This window comes from Gadus macrocephalus, chromosome 16 (assembly GCF_031168955.1).
Source record: "Gadus macrocephalus chromosome 16, ASM3116895v1".
Taxonomy (NCBI): Eukaryota; Metazoa; Chordata; class Actinopteri; order Gadiformes; family Gadidae; genus Gadus; species Gadus macrocephalus.
In genome coordinates, this window is record NC_082397.1 from 13,643,798 (window position 1) to 13,662,924 (window position 19,127).

Genomic DNA, 19,127 nt, shown 5'->3' on the forward strand with positions numbered 1-19,127 from the left:
CTGAAAGAAATCCAAGTAACGAAAAGCCCAGACCAAGTCAAGAGTGGAACAATGAAAGTACTCAATCAACACAACACCAAGGGGTATTCACCGCTGCTACTGCCAACAGAGTGCTATTTCATGAACCGAACATGCAAACAGCGGCAATAATTCCTGTTTGGCTTTCAGCAACAACCCAACCAGCACGAGAAATCCTTGTATATGCTCTGTTGGATTCGCAAAGCGACACAACCTTCGCCTCTAACAAGGAAACCTCTATCAGCAAGGATCTCGTCACCATGCTCAAGTTTACCCAAAAAGGCAGAATCTAAAGTTATTACCTTGTCAGAGGCACGACCTCCCCACCCACTAGACAAAAAAGATATAGCTCCTGCTGGTGTGATTCCTATTAGATATTTCATTGTGTTTTGGTGCTTATAATTTGACCAGGTTTCAGCCCTTGCTTTAAGATTGTGTGTTCTTTCTATAAAGATTTCAGTACAGTCTACATCGACAATTCCTAAATTTGGGTTTAAAACACTTTGGCATGTTTGCTCTCACTGCATCCTTACTAGGCCACATTATCAAAGGTTTCACTATTGAGGACAACATGGGTATCCAGTCTCTTAGTATTTTTTATACAGTTGAGAATGGAAGCCCAAATCTGTAGGCAAGGTCTCTGTTGGTGAGTCCAAGTCTTACTTTCATTAGAACCAAAAGGAGGTGGTTCTCCCAACTTAACCCACCCTTAAGCACAAGTGTGCTTCTTTTTACAATATCCAGCAGCCACATAACCATTTGTAATGATTGTAAACCAGTAAAAAAAAATATTTTAGCATTTGTGTCTTTTATGGAATCAAACCCAAACTTGGACTGCTTCAGTTGCTCCTTCAGATGTTTATTTTCTTCCTGTGTGGCATACAGTTCTCTTTTCAGAGCTTCATAATCATCACGGAGCTGGTTGTACTGCAGGTTGAGTTGGTGCATCTCTTTTCTGGACACAAACTTACATTCATCTACAACACAAAAAGGAGATAAATTAACTCATGTGCAACACATCAGCTTTCATACACAGACACACACACACACACACAACACACAGACTATCTGTCTGGTTCTCTGTCACTCTACTCACCTGACCACCAACCAACCAATCAACCAACCAACCAACACAAACACACACTTAATAGTATGACTTGTGCATACCTTCAGAAGAATCTGCAGTATCTGCTTCAGGCTGGCTTGTGGGGCAGGTAGCAGGGGCCTTATCTTCATCTCTTATTCTCTTTCTTTCATATCTAGGACAAACAGAGTAGAGTTAAGTTAAAAACCCAAAATAATCAACACATTAAGAGATAATACAATAACATAATAAAGAAAGACACACAAGAATATCTTATTTGCTCAGATAATTAACAAGCTACCAAGGAATTAGAAAATTTCAAATACATGACACTGACCTTGCCACCTTTCCCGAGATGTCTCTGTTGCTGCTGTGTGAAAAAACGGATGGAACAAAATCTGGACTATCACAATCCATGGACGGTGACCCTGAGAAAAAGAATGAGATTAGCTATGCTTATTGTTTATTTTCACCTTTTTTAACCTATTTGCTAATTTACGAGCTCAGTCATAATGAGCACAAGCATTTAAGTTACGGGTTCAGAGTTAAAGAAAATCGTACACTGTAACATTAGCTGTGTGAACTGTGAAGACACTTTCTTGTATGACTTTCAGCCTGAACCAAGAAACCTACACCAGCCATGCAGCTAATGTTGGTACTTATGCCCCATTTCCACTGCAGGGTGCGGAACGGATCGGATCGCAAAGGTGCGGTAGGGAGGGGGCAGTATAGCCCAGCTCAGTTCCGAGGTCGCGTTTCCACTGCCGACAGTACCCTTGGTGGTAGGCCGGATGTCAATCGCCGCGGCAGCTACGTAAACATCGTAAACAACGTCTTCCTCCGCAAGAATGCAGACGAACGTCTCCACCTCCTTGTTCGCCCAAGCAAGCTTTTTACGCAACATGTTAATTGTAAAGAATAATACCTTGAGGCTACTGTTTGTTTGTTTTTATCCCCGCGTCACCCGGAAGTGACGATTCTGTCGACCAATCAACGGAGGGGGGGTGTAGCTAGAATTCCAGGGTACCCTTTCAGGCGTCTGGTCTCGTTTTGGGTACCGCAACGGAGGAGTCCCTAGAATGGGGTCGGAACGGGTACGGCAAAGTCCGGGTCACGCCCACTTTTGGCGGTGGAAACGCGATCCGACCCGCACCTTTGCGATCCGATCCGTTCCGCACCCTGCAGTGGAAATACAGTAACAACAAAAGCTAAACTTATAGGTTACGACCGCGAGCCAACGTTAAACTTTACAAACTCAGTAGAAGACGGACAAATTTGTTGGCCAGTTAGTCAGTAAATTACACTAATATATCCTCATTAAGTATGGTAAAATCACACGCAGTCCTACTCATTATCCAGCTCATGTTGGAAAAGACAAACATACCAGAAACGAAGTGGGCGCTGCACAGACTCTCGCCGCCTTTAGGACCTTCGGGACCCCAATCCGCCCTTTTAATGGCCTGGAGCCACAATCTTCTTCTTCTCTTGGCAAAAGGATGAGATCCTCTCGGGATATTAAAGTTTCCATCCATCCTTTTGCCGATTCGTGCAGTTTACAGCACAACAGCTCCTTGTCATTTTCGTTCTCCGCTGACTCCGCTGGTAAACAAATGACAAATGTCCCGCTTTCTGCCCCCTGGCTGCGCGCGCACATCTGCGATGACGTTGCACAGAAACCCGTCTATACGGTGCTCAATCAGTTTTGGCTTTGATTTCATTGAACGGAGCCCGTTCTCTCACAAAGCCATTGGAAACACGTCTAAAAGCACTGATGAATGCATATTTTTATTTTCACATATGTTAAAGTAAGGATTGGCATTGTTAAAGTTAGATATTAAGACCGTATTTTCTAGTTTCTATTGACTGAAAATGAAGAACTTGGACAGTCATGATTGATGAGATTTTATTTGCTCATACAAAACAGAATAAATAAGACAATACATTGATACAACTGAGGAACAGCTAAATGTAAATCCATAAAAAAACGGCATGTTTAGATCCCATGGTGAATTGAGGATGAATTCATGAATGTGTTCAGATTAGTTATTCATCCTATTCCTTGAAAATAGATTTATTTTTTTATGATTTTCCAGATGTTCAATGAATTGTATCCTTGCCTATACAACTAATAACAATAAATAATGCAACATTTTCCTCGTTTCCACTAGGGGTATCTTTGCTCTATAATTTAACAAACATCTGTAAAATATTAAAAAATTCAAGGTAGGCCTATAAGAATCGATATAATGTGTTACCGCGTTCATGAATATATCCTCAATTGGCCGTGGGATCGAAACATGATGTTTTCATGGATTTACACTGAGCTTTATGTGTGTATGTGAATTGCAGTGTATGTGTTTGGATACACACACGGGCACACACACTGACATATTTGTATATTATTATATATATTTTTATTCATGTGGCCTGCAGTGGCGATATCGCACAGGTGTATTCCCACAGGCTCGGAAAACAATAGTCATCAAGCCATATCTCCACTCCTCTCGACGGGAAGGGGGGGGGGGGAGAATACCATCTGAAAGAAGCAGAGGTGTGCAGATGTATTTATCTTGAGACCTTCAACTTCATACAATTAGTCTCGTCAGGGATTTGTATCCATATTTACAACTTAAATGTACCTATGATCTTGGACGGCAGATGTCATCACAGTACCCCCCGTCGTAGCTGTCGGAATATATTCCTTCCAGTTTGCCTCTTTTCCCTGTACCAATATATCCTAAAACAGAAAAAAAAAAAATGAAATCATAGTCTAACCACACACTTTGCATGCGGGTCTATACAGGTATGACCTCAACACTTCATGTACTGACGCATAAGATTAGGGACTTGGAGCAGCAACAGTTGAGCGGAGGGCTACCTCGAGAACAACTTATGGCATTCTGGAATTTATGTTATCACCTCCTGTTCCAGTAGTCCGTCTGTTTATAAGGAGGAATGGGTGTTTTGTCAAGCAAGTAGAGAGTGGCTAAGTGATACTTGAGTTATATTACGGCAACCCGATGCCGTTGCCTCCCATAAAACGTTGCTGCTTAAAGTCCCTATTATCGAAGTTAAGAACCTGTGCAGACTTTGTAGAGCCGACCACATGCCATGCAGGTCCCAATACTGTACATGGTGTAGAACTCTGCTCTGTAGTTGGCGGATACTCTACACTAGTGATGGCAGTCCAACACTGAAGCTTCGATACGTGCTTCATACCATTAACTACACTAACCATTTAACCACTGCTTCGAAGGTTGCTTTGGTACGGAAAAATCACGTGACATATGACGTCAGAAACAGCAACTGCTTCTTTCTCTGAATGAATCGCCTGAGTGGTTTGCGGCGCCACACACTGCCACTACAACTGGCACTGCCTCGTTTCGAGTCTGAATTCTAGCGCCTTTAAAGCATAAAAACTTTAATGCACAGCATTGCGTTTGGTTCGTAGTAGCCTATCTCATACTGTGACAGTCATTACGTATTGATTTATCATCATTATGGAAGCATCTAGGAAGTGAGGTCGTTCTGACATGTGGAAACACTTTATTCTGTTCAGCGGTACATGACCGATCCACCTCTGGAAATATCCGAGGTGGTGTACTAGATCAATCACAAAATGTGTACCCTCATCTCTTCATGCTGGCACAACAATGTTTATGGACACCGGCCTCATCTGTTCCTTCTGAACAAGTTCTCGTGGATGAAGTTGTGGAGAAGTTGCGAGCAAAAAAAGAAACATGCTCAGTCCAAAAAGTGTTGAAAAAATAATGGTCCTGAATCAAAATCTTTGAGTATTCCCTATCCCACATAACCCCCCTGGTTACACAAGCAGACCCAACTTCTGCCATATTTTCCCAGCACATTCTTATTTTCCCCAAGCACTCTCCCCAATAGCACAATAGACAAATTCATTTGTCTTAATTTGTAAAGAATAATGATATCACAATCTTTGTATACGTGTGTGTGTGTGTGTGTGTGTGTGTGTGTGTGTGTGTGTGTGTGTGTGTGTGTGTGTGTGTGTGTGTGTGTGTGTGTGTGTGCATATATGTGCGTGTGCACGTGTACAGGGTAAGCTTATAGCTAGTTCATTGTCAAATGATATCTTTAGACAATATTCAGTTAGACATCTCCTCCTAGTTTGTGTATGATGTTGCATGGAAGGTGTTGTGATAGGTTGCTGTTATTTTTTGCTTTATAATCAATGTTAGTTTTTCTTTGTGCACCAGAGGAATCGAGTCCATACCGGATTCCTCTGGTATGCCGAGAGGGACAGCAATCAATCATAGAGCTTTGCTTGGATATTATTCAGATCAACAGTTGGTGCTTGCAGCTTTCGCAACTCACTGTAGGTCTACTAGCCTGGCACATTCTTCCTCCAGCGCACCGAAGCCAAGGTTAAGTTACGGACCATCCAATCATTAATATAAAAAGCTTCTGGAGCATGTAAGAAATTAAGAACACACTCCCTCGCCTCAAACAACCATACAGGTATTTATACAGAGATCCAGTACAACACCCTCGCACAGAGCTTTGTTCCAGTTGCAGAGGAGAGCATTATGGCTGACAGGACTGTATACTCTTTGCTATAAATTCCAGAATGTTTTGATGTTGCAATTATCAACTGCTTGTCAGCCACAAGGAATGGTAAGAAACGATTGAAGTAAAACTAATACTACGGCACAAATACATTGTCGATGAGATTATTAATTTGGTGTTTCAACTCTAAAATGATTTTAAAGGTTAAGTTTATACAAATCAGCCCAATTTTGTTAAATACACCTGTTCAACTTCGGAAGTGCTGCTAACCATATGGGTTAACCTAAAGGTGCGGACACACCAAAAGCGTTACCCGCGTACCACGCGTATAAAATCTGCAATTTTTCCATAGGGAAGCATTGGTTTACGCGCGTATGAGGTGCGTACACGCGTATCATGCGTACCAAGCAACATTTTACTCACGTTAGGGGCGTATGAGGCGCGTATATATACGCGCGTCCATATACGCGCGTACATATACACGCGTACATATACACGCGTACGCGAGGAGTTCAAAAAATTGAACTTTTTACGCTCATACGCGTGATACTTAGCCACAATAGCCAATCAGCGTGGAGCTTGACCCGACGTCACTGGCAGAGAGTAGTGACCCTTGCACAGAAGCATACGGCCGACATCTTTCTTTATTCTGGGTGGAAATAGTAACATAGTTACGCCCAGAGCCGGCCCTAGGCATAGGCAGTATAGGCAAATGCTTGGGGCGCCGTCATCCGCGGGGGGCGCCAAAAACGGGGAGAAAAAAAAAATATATATATATATATATATACACACTTTTTTTTTTCAGTGCCATTACTACTATTATTTCGAAATATTATTTAAGCCCACAGCAACATAAAGTCATAGCAAAGGCTATTAAATAATGGAGAAGCCTTTTTTCTGGGTGCCTGCCTGGCTCGTTGCTCTGTACCTGCCCTCTGTGAGGGGGGCGGGGTCAAGAGTGTGCAGTTAAAGTGTATTAAAGGCACCCAGTGCAACTTTCGAGGCTTAAAAATAAACATTCAATTTCTAGTCTTTTTTACACGTAGTAAGTTTCAATAACTCCATACCATTACATACCGACATTTAAGCAGCAAAGATAACAACAACAATGCCGCCATTTTCTTTATTTTTTGTAACCTACAATAAATAAAGCAGGCTTCCAGTCAATGGAAAAATGGCTTCTCCCCACCGGCGATTGTTGTTGTTTACGATTTTCTATCAGTTTTCACCACACAACGACGTCTCATCTTTGCTCCTTGAATGTCGATATGTAATGGTATGGAGTTATTGAAACTTACTACGTGTAAAAAAGACTAGAAATTGAATGTTTATTTTTCATTGAATGTGTACATAAAGTTGCACTGGGTGCCTTTAATGTTAATATTTCACACCTTAGCTTTCACATATCATTCATAGGCTATATATACATTAATTTCACTGCACTTTACTGTTTTTTGCACTGTGGTTAGACTGAATTGCATTGCAATGACAATAAAGTAGATTGAATCTCATCACATTTTCATTAGTCTATATTAGTCTCATGTATAGCACACCAAGCATCTGTTTTTTTATTAAAATGTAACATGCAGTCGTCACATATACTTCTCTTCTCCCTTCAGATGCACTTTTAAAATATTTCAGTACCACCCCCAGTGACACAGCATCAGGTGCTGCTGTCCCGTCTACCTCTGCACAGCCCTAATTTTGTATTTTTTTTAGACTTCAGTTGAGTGCTTGTTTAATCTCTGGTTAGAACCAAACTAGATAAACCATACTACATTTAATTGTATTTACAATCATTTGAATCTGAACTCTATCTATTATTTTGCTTATGCATGCCTTTAGTAAACATCATGCATTTCTTTGCAGTATTTTGTGCATACTTATTGTATGAGTGATTCATTGCTTGTTACTTGGTTTGTAATACGTTTCGTGTGTTTAATTTTCTATCTAAAATCAAAGAGTCTCAAAGACAAAGCTTTGTAGCTTCTCTGAGTTTATGAACATTGGTAGTCGAATTTACTGTGCGATCCAACGGGGTAGGGGGCGCCAGAGAAAAATCTTGCCTAGGGCGCCAAATTGGTCAGGGCCGGCCCTGGTTACGCCATTAAATGCGTTTATGGAAACATTTTTAGCGAGAAATGTGCATTTTACTTTCATAATGTTCACTCGGTGAATGTGAAGGATGTTTGGTTTGATAGTTATGACGAAGAGTGAACGCTCCGTTCACTTGCATGGACAGAGTCTCTGGTTGCTAAGCAACCTCAACGTCTTGGCGGACTATTTCTCTGCCGATCAACACTACGAATGCTGGAAACACACCAGACACACCATGTGAAGTTATTTAACCCAATTATTGTTATTTATATCCGAGATTATTTAATCTAACCCGATTCAAACTCTATCATGCACCCAGACACGGCAGCGTTTGGGTTTCCTTCCTCGGACTCCTAAATCCAGCGCAGCCACAGGCGCGTAGCTGCATATGTAGGACCATTTTTGACACAAAATGGTCAAGCAACATTTTAGCTGCGTTACGCGCGTACATGGTACGCGGGATACGCTTTTGGTGTGTCCGCACCTTAAGGCTCTTTAAACCACTAATTCAAATTTACAATAAGTTTTTGTCAGTGACTCATTTAACATCCAGCTTTTTATGATGAGAGAGACAATTATTTTGTGAATTAATGTACTAAATTCAGCTTTGCTTATATGCTCCTATTAAAATGAGCATATCTTCTTTGTTTTTTTAAATGCACTGGGTTTGAATTTTATGTAAACGTAAAGTTTGGTTTGACAAGGAGCCTCAAAGTTTCATAAATAGGCAACTATAAAAAAAAAGTGTTTTTATATGTAGAGGTTAGAACGCTAATGTTAATAACCCATAAGAATGTCATCAGGGTTTGTTTTTTTACCTAATACACACTTAGGTACCAGAAGGAGATTAATTTACAACTACCATTGTATTTGTTTGGGGAGGGGAAATGTTATATACTATGGACTCCCCAGAAAAACAAGATTATAGATAGACAGCGAAGAGTCAAATCAAACATCAAGGACAAACATTTTGTTAAGCAAACAGCCTTGCAGCTTAAAGGACTTATACACACGACAGGCACACACACAGCCAGTCGAACCGCTCAAGTAACCCTTCCTCACAGTTACAAACCATCTGAAGCCCCTAAAGGGCAACATTAGACAGTGGGAGTTCTAGCTTACAAATTTGCATGTTAAGTTTGTCCTCAACTGTGAAGATTCAAATGTTTGTCTAGTTACATGCATGTATTTTGGTTTGACAGTAAAGGACTCAATGCAAGGGAGGAAGGGATTCAGGCAAGCCATAGACTGAAGTGAGTAACAGCAACCTTTTGAAAACAAAATATTGTCTGCTTGGAAATTATACACTATCCTCAGTTTTTATTCACTGGTAGATCAGGATTTGGTAGATTTCTTTTTTTCTAACAAGAGAATGAGAACTTATTTAAGTCCAAAAAAGGACATACTGTAATGGTTGTAATGTTTACAGTTCTGTCAGTATCACAAGACTATCACCTTACATTTACATGTAAGGTGATATTGTTGTGATCTAAAAATGTATAATAGTACACTTAGCCTACACGTTAATTTATTACCACCTGTTTACTCGCACACTCACCCAGTAGTATTAACAATAGTGGAAATGTCTGGCAAAGCCTCTACAGGCCTAGAACACGTGCCTAAAGTTGATCACATAAATGTTATTGTAACATAAAATCTACTGCAAAACGAGATGGGAGTTTGGAGCACTGAAGTTCCGTAAGATTTCGCATAATCATGTTTGAGACATGCTCAAAGGCAGGACTGGAGACATTCCTAAAAAGTCAGTCATACCATGTCCCTCCTTTTCTATTTGCGGCAAGACAATTCTTTAACACTTCATACTGCTTGTGTTGGCTCTCCATTTACTCCAAGCTGCATATACTTTACGAAAAACTGTTTGCTTTTCATAAGTCAGGAACATCAGTCATAATAATAATAATAATAATAATAATAATAATACATAGGTTTTATATAGCGCTTTTCTCTGTACCCAAAGACGCTTTACAAAAAACACAAAACAAAAAGGATACAGATGAACAGTACAGTACATACATGCATACAAATACTCCAAAAACAACAATACAGAGAAAGATAGGACAGTGAGAAAGAGAGAGGGTGGACATTTTTTGTCAGGTGTTGTAAGTGATGTTGAAGAGATGTGTTTTGAGATGACTTTTGAAAGACTGCAGTGAATCAGAGTTACGGATGGCCAGGGGGATGGAGTTCCAGAGGGTAGGGGCGATGGCAAAGGCTCTGTCCCCTATGGTGCGGTATTTGGTGTATAATAATACCATCTAATGATTTGGTGTATAATAATATCTATGATAATATAATAATAACTATAATAATATATATACAATAATATCTTCTGTGTTTGTTTGTTTAGCCTGCTTTTGTTTTGATTTCAAATGTTGTTCAACCATGTGCCATTGTTATAGTTGTGTTTTAAGATCTGGTATCACGACAGATCGATATGGATTATTTTGTCCTTTTTGTCCACATTAGTATGACAACGTTAACAATATCATACAAACAAACATAACATGATCAAAAATTCTAAACCACACACACACACACTAACCCATGCTAACACTAACAGACCCACACACACACACACACACACACACACACACACACACACACACACACACACACACACACACACAGGTGCTAAAAACGTGATGATGACTTTTCTCACTACAGGGGGTCCCAGTGTCCAGGATGAATTTCAGCCACCAGTCTGCTGTGTTGAACGTGACCAGCCTCTACTCATGTCGCTTCAAAGAGGACTTCAAGTACCTGCTGCTGCCCATCAGCTACTCTTTGGTCTTCTTCTTCGGCCTCTCGCTGAACGCCATGGCGCTATTCGTCATCACGTTCCGCACAAAGCGCTGGACCCCGTCCACCGTCTACATGCTCAACCTGACTGTGTGCGACACCCTGTACATCTTCACGCTGCCCTTCCTCATCTACTACTACGCCGATGCCAACGACTGGCCCTTCGGCGAGCCCGTCTGCAAAATCATACGCTTTCTCTTCTACGCCAACCTCTATGGTGGGCTGTACGCATAGTAAACTGTTGTTGTTTTATTATGTTGACTGCATAATAACTACATCTCATATAACTGATAGAGTAGTTTACACCAATACCACGTGTGTGCCGGATTCAACACAGAAGAGCTGTGTTGAAATGTGCGAGTCAGAGATGTGCTCAGAAAACTTGACTTCGTAACATTGTGGCCCAAAAGTACAACACATGACCCATTACCACATTTTAAATGTTAGACTCTCTACGATTAGCACAGAGCCGAATCATGTCCCATCACGTGGTATAACAGGTTGGATGCATGCTACTGCAGTGTTAACACCCCACCTGTGCCTACAGGCTCCATTCTTTTCCTGTCTGCCATCAGTCTGCATCGCTTCATTGGCATCTGCTACCCGGTCCGTTCCCTCAGCTGGCTCAGCGTTAAACGCGCCAAGCTGGTGTCCGTGGGCGTGTGGGCCTGTGTGCTCTCCTGTCAGGCACCCGTTCTCTACTTCTCCAGGACCAGGTAAGGAATATATCCATACACACACACACACACACACACACACACACACACACACACACACACACACAGTTAAAGGCAATGCCTAGCATTATGGAACATTATTATGTTAAAAGGTTACTATTAGGTCTGCAGATGCAGATGTCTTACCCGGATTCAGATGAGTTGTTTTATTCCTTATTCCTGCATCTGTCATCTAACCATGTACAAGGAGGTACGGCAAAGGCTTAGTGTGCTTCGACACCACGGGCCCGGAGCTCTTCGATGACTTCCTAGTCTACAGCTCCGTGATCTCCGTGGTGATGTTCGTCCTGCCCTTCATGCTGGTGATGGTGTGCTACGGCCTGATGGTGCGCAAGTTGCTGGAGCCCAGCTGGGGATCGGGGGAGGGCCAGCAGGGGCTCCGGGCGGCCCACCGCACCAAGCAGAAGTCGGTGAAGATGATCATCATCGTGCTGATGACGTTCATGTTCTGCTTCCTGCCCTTCCACCTCACTAGGAGCCTGTACTACTCCTTCAGATACCTCAGGAATAGGCACCCAGAGCAGGTCAGTGATGCACACCCCCTTCAAATACCATACACACAGGATTGGTTTGAAATCAGATAAAAGTGTCAGTTTAAATCTATATTAATGTTTTCACTTTGGCAACCTCTAATGGCTTGAGCTGTATCTACAGATATAGCTATATGATTTTCAGATGAAAATTTATTGATTTTAGGAGAAACATTTGCTGGATGGATTAACTTTATTTTTGAGAAACTTTTGAGTTCAGATATTTTTTTATGAGCTTAAAGGTCCCATGGCATGCTACTTTATGGATGCTTTAATATAGATATTAGTGGTACACAGCGAGACACAGCCGTGGTGCACAATTACAGCCACTACGAGCCAGTCGCACATTGAGCTTTCCCCAAACGCACCGTTTCGGTGTCTGTAGATTTAATGCAATGAGGAGGAGAGAGGCGGGTCAAGGAGCAGGGACTGAACCACGACATGGAGGAGAAAGGGATTGTTGACCACGGTTGTCTCCTGCCGGAGCCTCGCTGCCGAGGGACCACCGCCACAGCGGTCAGCGCTTAGGCACCACCGCCTCCTGCAGCGGGCAGCGCCAAGGCAGTGGTCCCTCGGCAGCGGGAAGCGGGGCTCAGGCGGGAGACATTTGCGGGCAACAATTCCCTTCTCCTCAATGTCGTGGTTCATGTACTTCAGGGAGTCAAAGCCAAAGTTCCTTTCCCCAAATTCCTTCTCAACCATGGCTGAGATAACCCCCACTACGAGTCTCGTTGTGGAAATACCAGAGTCGAGAGTCCAACGTGTTATGCGCCATAACACCAAGAGCGGTTATCCAAATAAGAAAGAAGTGTGCAACACTTACATTACAGTGTGTGTAATCACACACACACACACACACACGCACGCACGCACGCACGCGCGCGCGCGCACGCGCGGCGCGCGCACGGCCGTATCTCATTGGTGGGCCAAATTCTCTGGGCTGGCAAGGCAGAGAAAGGGGAGGTGGCATGTCCCCTTAGGACGACATACGGGGAAAATTTCAAAACGGCGCGTCTGAGCTTCGTTTATTCAAAGGCGGAGCAGAATGCCTAGTGCTCGTTTTACACCCAACACAATTTCTAGCTACTGGGGGAGCATAGGTAGGCTAGGGGAACTCACTCTTCAGCGTGACAGCTTGTAAAAAAATCATAATCTTCATAATAATAAGTTTTAAAAAAAGTTTAAATGTTTATTTGTTCATTTACAAATACTTTAAATTTGATTTAAGTAAGTCAATGGACGGAATCCTCAAATCTTATTCAACATACTCCTCTTTTAGATTTTCATGCCATGGGATCTTTAAATAGCTGGAGCATAGAAGTAACATAATGCAGGTTTAACCAAAAAAATTAAAACTCATTCCACGAGATGACAGGTGATAAGTGATTGACAACCCCCTGCCACTAACTCTCACTGTCCTGAGAGCCATGCCTCTCCTCATTCGTATGAAATGCTTCAAGCATGTTTTGTTTTGATCTTCCGTCTGTGTCTCTGGATCAGATAACCTGTAAACTGCTGGAGGCGTCCAGCATAGCCTACAAGGTGACCAGGCCGCTGGCCAGTGCCAACAGCCTAATCGACCCATTCCTCTTCTTCATGGCTGGTCAAGACTTCCGTAAAACCATGAAGGGGAAGAAGCAGAAAAAAGCAGCAAACGGCCTTCCAAAATGTGCAAACACAGCGTTGACAACATCCCTGTGATAATCTTTTTATTTACTGGTTTCTTATTTCAGTTTTTTCTTACCTGCTTTGTGTCACACATTTGCTGTACTAAACACAGAATGCTTCTGCGTTGGAATCAAGAAAGCAAACTGGATCAACTGATATTTTTCTAGATTTTACCCGATCTAAAAGCCTCATCCTCTATGAAAAAGCTCTATTACTAGAGCAGTGCTAAAACTCCTGTATGGATGCAAATCACTGCCATAATGTTTTTAACTTTAAAAGCCATTGAATTTTGTATATGGAAATGTTTTTAATTCATTACATTGAATCTATTTTACTTTGAAAACAAACTCATCTGTATGTGTTTGTTTAGTATTCACCAGAAATTCAAAAATGAAGTTTCAAGAATAATCATGTTACAAATATTCAAAATAATATTCATTATTTTCAAGTGGTCAAAATATGTTTTTTAACATAATCAAAGGAAACAAACGGCTCGAGAATTTAACCCAACAGGCGAACATGGCGAACTATGGGGCGATGAAAAATGCAGGTAACCGATAAGTTATTTTAGTTTTATATAGGACCTATGTTTAAAATCCCACTTGTGGCGTTGCTGGCATTCGCAACCTAGAATGTCTCGCCGGTCCGGCCATTATTGTGTTGTACATGCAACCCGGTCTCACGAAAATACGTGACACTGTCACGTTATTTAATCTATTGAAACGTGATCAGGGACACGTATTTTCAAAGTTTTCGTGTCAAAAAGCACAAATTTATTTCAATTGGGAGTATTTGTCGTGTCACTAAACACGACTTCCAAACTAAGGTTCTGTCCGGGAGCGTTCTCCCTCTGTACGGGAGCTCCGTACAGAACATTTATTGTTAAAGGTCCCATGACATGCTATTTTATGTATTCTTTAATATAGGTATTAGTGGGCAACTAACACAGTATTCAAAGACGTTCCCTAAATTCAGCCGTGGTGCAGAGTTACAGCCACTCCGAGCCAGTCGCACATTGAGCTTCCCCCAAATGCGCTGTTTCGGTGGGCGTGTCAAGGAGGAGGGTGGGGGTGTGGCCCTGAGCAGCTTGCAGCCACCATGCGCTCTGTTTACAGTGGATGTATCGCAATGGCGAGCCGCACACAGCCTTTAGCCGTGTTCTGTAAATATTCTAGAACACACGGGAGTCCTGGAGCTCTATATCTAAATATTATCATATAGCCTACACAGATATCTATATCATATAATATATATTATCACGGCCAAAAGCTGTGTGAGCCGATATTATGAATCTCAAACGACCGCGTTGGGTTCTCCGACGTTCCTGGTTCTTCAACGTCCACATCAATGTGAATACACACACTGTAACGCAAGTGTTTCTTGTCGGTTCTTTGACGTGTCTTGTATTTCCACAACGAGACTGTCGTGGGGGTTATCTGAGCCATGGTTGAGAATGAATTGGGGGGAAGGAACTTTGGCTTTGACTCCCTCAAGAACATGAACCATGACATGGAGGAGAAAGGGATTGTTGGCGGCGAATGTCTCCCGCTTGAGCCCCGCTGAGGGACCACCGGAGGTGCATAAGCGCTGCCCGGCAAAGATCCCTTTCTCCTCCTTGTCGTGGTTCATGTTCTTGAGGGAGTCAAAGCCAAAGTTCCTTCCCCCCAATTCATTCTCAACCTTGGCTGAGATAACCCCCAATACGAGTCTCGTTGTAGAAATACCAGATACGAGAGTCCGACGTGTTATGCGCCATCACACCAACAGCAGAACGGTTATCCAAGTAACAAGGAAGTGTACAACACTTGCGTTACAGTCCTGGAGCTCTATATCTAATAATATCATATAATACATAGATATCTATATCATATAACATATTGTGTGCGCCTCCAGACGATATTATGAATCACAAACGACTTTGTGGGGTTCTGCGACGTCTCTGGTTCTTCCACTTTCACATCAACCTGAAGTCGACTGAACCGCGCGCTGCCCGCTGCCGGCTGCCCGCTGCCGGCTGCCCCCTGCCGGCTGCCCGCTGCCGGCTGCCCGCTGCCGGCTGCCCGCTGCCCGCTGCCGGCTGCCCGCTGCCCGCTGCCGGGCGATGGTGCCTCGAGGCAACCGGCGGAATGTCGCAGTTCATGTACTTCAGCGAGTCAAACCAAAGTTCCTTTCCCCCAATTCCTTCTCAACCATGGCTTAGATAACCCCCACGACAGTCTCGTTGTGGAAATACAAGACACGTCAAAGAACCGACAAGAAACACTTGCGTTACAGTGTGTGTATTCACACACACACATGTGGCGATCGCACGGTCGAGTCTCATTGGCGGGCCAACGTCTCTGGGCGGGCCAGGCAGAGTAAGGGGAGGAGCTGAGATTCCTCATGACGTCATGAGCACAGATTTCCAAATCAGCGCGCTTGTATGGCGACACATTAGTGCCATAATTCACTAATGTGATAAAAGATGCATTTGGCCGTATTATATTATTCCACGCGTGGAGATGTTAACTGCGAGCGCGCAAATGATCTCTGCATGCGTGCAAATTACCTCTGCACGCGCAAAACAGCCTCTCGCGCACGCAAATTACCTCAGCGCGCGCAAAACAGCCTCTCGCGCGTAACAGCCTCTCGCAAAGGTTGTTTTTACGCTCGCTCGAATTTAATTTTGGCACTATGGGGGAGGGAACCAAGGCAGGGCGGGCTTTCCTATGATTGGCCGTTTCTGAAGCGCGATATTTGATTGACAGCCCTCCTCTCATTCAATTCTGAATTGTTCAGTAAATGGCTGAAACGATAGTTACGTATTTTAACTCCAGATTCTATGAGTATAGGCGCAGCCTTTTAAGTGTCGGCCTCATTGTCCTTTAAATAGCAGAAGAAAAGCTGTTTATTGGGAGCAGAACGTCCGCCGGCGCCCGACTATATCTGCGAAATGCGGACGTCGTTGAGGCACGCCGCACGCGGACGTAATTGAGGCCCACGCTGTTGGTGGTCGGGGATTACACATTTTTCAGTGCTACGGCTCACGCCTAGGGATAACCCAATAGCAATAGCCTTAAAAGGCTGTTCCTATACTCATAGAATCTAGAGTTACAATACGTAACTATCGTTTCAGCCAATTCAGAATTGAATGAGAGGAAGGCTTAGGAGGGCTGTCAATCAAATATCGCGCTTCAGAAACGGCCAATCATAGGAAAGCCCGCCCTGCCTTGGTTCCCTCCCCCATAGTGCCAAAATTAAATTCGAGCGAGCGTAAAAACATCTTTCGCGAGAGGCTGTTACGCGCGAGAGGCTGTTTTGCGCGCGTTGAGGTAATTTGCGCACGCGAGAGGCTGTTTTGCGCGCGCAGAGGTAATTTGCGCGCGCGCAGAGGTCTTTTGCGCGCTCGCAGTTAATATCTACGCGTGTGGAATAATATAATACGCCCGAATGCATCTTTTATCACATTAGTGAATTATGGCACTAATGTGTCGCCATACGCTTGAGCCTCCGTTTTTTCAAAGGCGAGCAGAACAGCTAGTGCTCGTTTTACACCAAACGCAAGTTTTAGCCACTGGGGGACCATAGGCAGGCTAGGGGAACTCATATTTATGTTAGAAAACCTCATAAATTGAGATTTTCATGTCATGGGACCTTTAAAAAATTGTCTGTGATAACTAACAATATGACAGCTTTTGGCCACCCGTTTCTACTTGAACTTGTCTGTGAACAATATGACAGCTTTAGGCCACCCGTTTCTACTTTCACCTTTGATTCTGAGAAATTGTGACAATTCACGGATATATTAAATGCAGGTGCGCTGCTCAGGCAAACCGCGAAGGAAAAAAGGGTAGCTGCTTCATCTGTTCTTTTTAGAATTGTATGTCTTGATGTTTTGATCTAGCCATAGATCTATTGTCTTGTTTTTGGCTATGTGAATGGAAGTCCGCGTCGATGCCTCGCAAGTCCAGTGTCGCGAGCGGACGTGACATCTAGAAATCATACCGTATAATAATGGGTTATCATTAATATTGATGTGTAGGGGTTGATTATAACTCGTGAATAATATTGTTTATACCACAGTCTGGGGGAATACTCGTATTCTGATTGGCTGCAGGGTGTGTATTATCTCCTGATATAGGCCTACAGACACCTGCTAAGTAGTTCCAGTCAGTGTTTAGATTCTCTGCCCGAGCCCGAGCCCGACCCGACCCGCGGGCCGGGTCGGGCCGATATTTCCCACCACTATCCTCGGGCCGGGCCTTTGATCGAGCGATTTTATTTTTGGCCTAATGGTTTATTGGCCTAATCTGAGGAGAAATCTATGCCATAAACAGAAATATTATAGGTCTTTATTACACGGGTCTTCTCAATGCCGTGGAACGCTCCTTTCACTTGCATGGGTCCGGTGACTTGTCAACCCCTCTGCTGATCAACACTACGAATGCTAAAATGCTAAAATGTTTGCCTGGACTGGGTCCTTGACTGTGGTCGGATGGAACCCCGAAAAGGGTGGAGGCCGCCGCCGAAACTGGAGTCGGTAACCCCTTAAAATTGTATCCAACACCCAAGGGTATGAAGTCTCCCTCTCCCAGCCATCCAGGCGTAGCTGAGTGTGAACCTCTGCAGCAGTTACTGTAATACAGTAAAATGTTCAGCGGAAATGACTGCATAAAAAGCTTTTCTTAGGCCAACAAAAAATAAAAAGAAGAATATAAATGAGGTGAAACAGATTGACATGTAAGTCTGTATCCCACCTCCGATCCTGATCCGGTCATAGGACCATATCTACAACACAGCAGAGCTCACCTGAGGCCTCTCTTATGCTCTGACACATGATTGAAGTGCCAGTTCAGTTTGAACTGGTGAGAAGTGAGTTACTTATTGGTAATTTGCATTTTGAAGGCCAGTGTTTCCAGGTAAAACAAGTGATGAGATTTGTGCTTAAAGTTTTGCCAAAATGTCATTTAGAATTTCTATGTCTGAAAACAGTGGAATTGTGCTTACAGTTTAGCAATCTGGAGTCTTGTAGTTGATAAATTAGCTTCAAGTTCTCAGAATTGTGTGCATAGTTAAATTTTTTGCTCGTATACAATCGAGAAAAACTAACGAGCTCTCGAAATTGGCCTGGTTCCCAGGCTAATAGATTGCAATAGTGCTGTACGAAGAATGTATTGCCTGCTCGTGTCTGTGCTTATGAAAAACAAAACAAGTTGTGCCATGACGAAATAAACTGACACAAGGGAAATGAAAATAAACCTCTTCTTTAAGAGACATAATATTATATGGTCAACATAAAAACAAAAAAAATACTAAAATATAGAATATGTATTAAGCTCAGCGATGTTAGCTAGAAACGTTCGTTTTTACACAGCCAAATGTGCCCGTCTCATTATAGCCTCTCACCCGCCTCTCAACCCCTGGCTTGATTTCACACCTCAATTTCCCCTCTCGGACCCGACACATGTTGGGGTTTCCATTTTCATGTAAATGTGACGAGACGGTTCCGCCGTACCAGGGGTGGGACCTGCGTAGAGGGGTTGCTGTGGTGTCTCAGAGATAACAGGGACAACTAAACACAGTGACATCAAGATGAGGCTCTGCTAGTCCTGTGTGATGTGTTTGGCTGCCGGTTGAGACTGACGTCCTTTAGCG

The 19,127-nt window shown here is 43.1% G+C and overlaps 2 protein-coding genes across 4 annotated transcripts; one reads left to right on the forward strand and one right to left on the reverse strand.

Annotated features, from left to right (window-relative positions):
• Nucleotides 1-268: 268 nt before the first annotated feature.
• LOC132474318 (uncharacterized) lies at nucleotides 269-2,788 on the reverse strand. Its single transcript, XM_060074935.1, has 4 exons — nucleotides 2,487-2,788; nucleotides 1,440-1,530; nucleotides 1,186-1,277; nucleotides 269-995 (listed from the first exon to the last, which is right to left on the reverse strand). Exons 1-4 carry the CDS (start codon nucleotides 2,632-2,634, stop codon nucleotides 616-618), a joined length of 711 nt encoding a protein of 236 aa, XP_059930918.1. The 5' UTR covers nucleotides 2,635-2,788; the 3' UTR covers nucleotides 269-615.
• Nucleotides 2,789-5,124: 2,336 nt separating this feature from the next.
• LOC132474317 (P2Y purinoceptor 2-like) lies at nucleotides 5,125-13,936 on the forward strand. 3 transcript variants are annotated; one of them, XM_060074932.1, is made up of 7 exons: nucleotides 5,127-5,593; nucleotides 5,702-5,749; nucleotides 8,941-8,991; nucleotides 10,424-10,775; nucleotides 11,106-11,274; nucleotides 11,483-11,819; nucleotides 13,326-13,936. In XM_060074932.1, the coding sequence occupies exons 4-7, from the start codon at nucleotides 10,442-10,444 to the stop codon at nucleotides 13,524-13,526; spliced, it is 1,041 nt and encodes a 346-aa protein (XP_059930915.1). In that variant the 5' UTR covers nucleotides 5,127-5,593; nucleotides 5,702-5,749; nucleotides 8,941-8,991; nucleotides 10,424-10,441; the 3' UTR covers nucleotides 13,527-13,936. The 3 variants fall into 3 exon arrangements, with proteins under 3 accessions (XP_059930917.1, XP_059930915.1, XP_059930916.1); XM_060074934.1 differs by having other exon boundaries at nucleotides 5,125-5,749; nucleotides 11,486-11,819; XM_060074933.1 differs by lacking the exon at nucleotides 5,702-5,749.
• The last annotated feature ends 5,191 nt before the right edge of the window (nucleotides 13,937-19,127 follow it).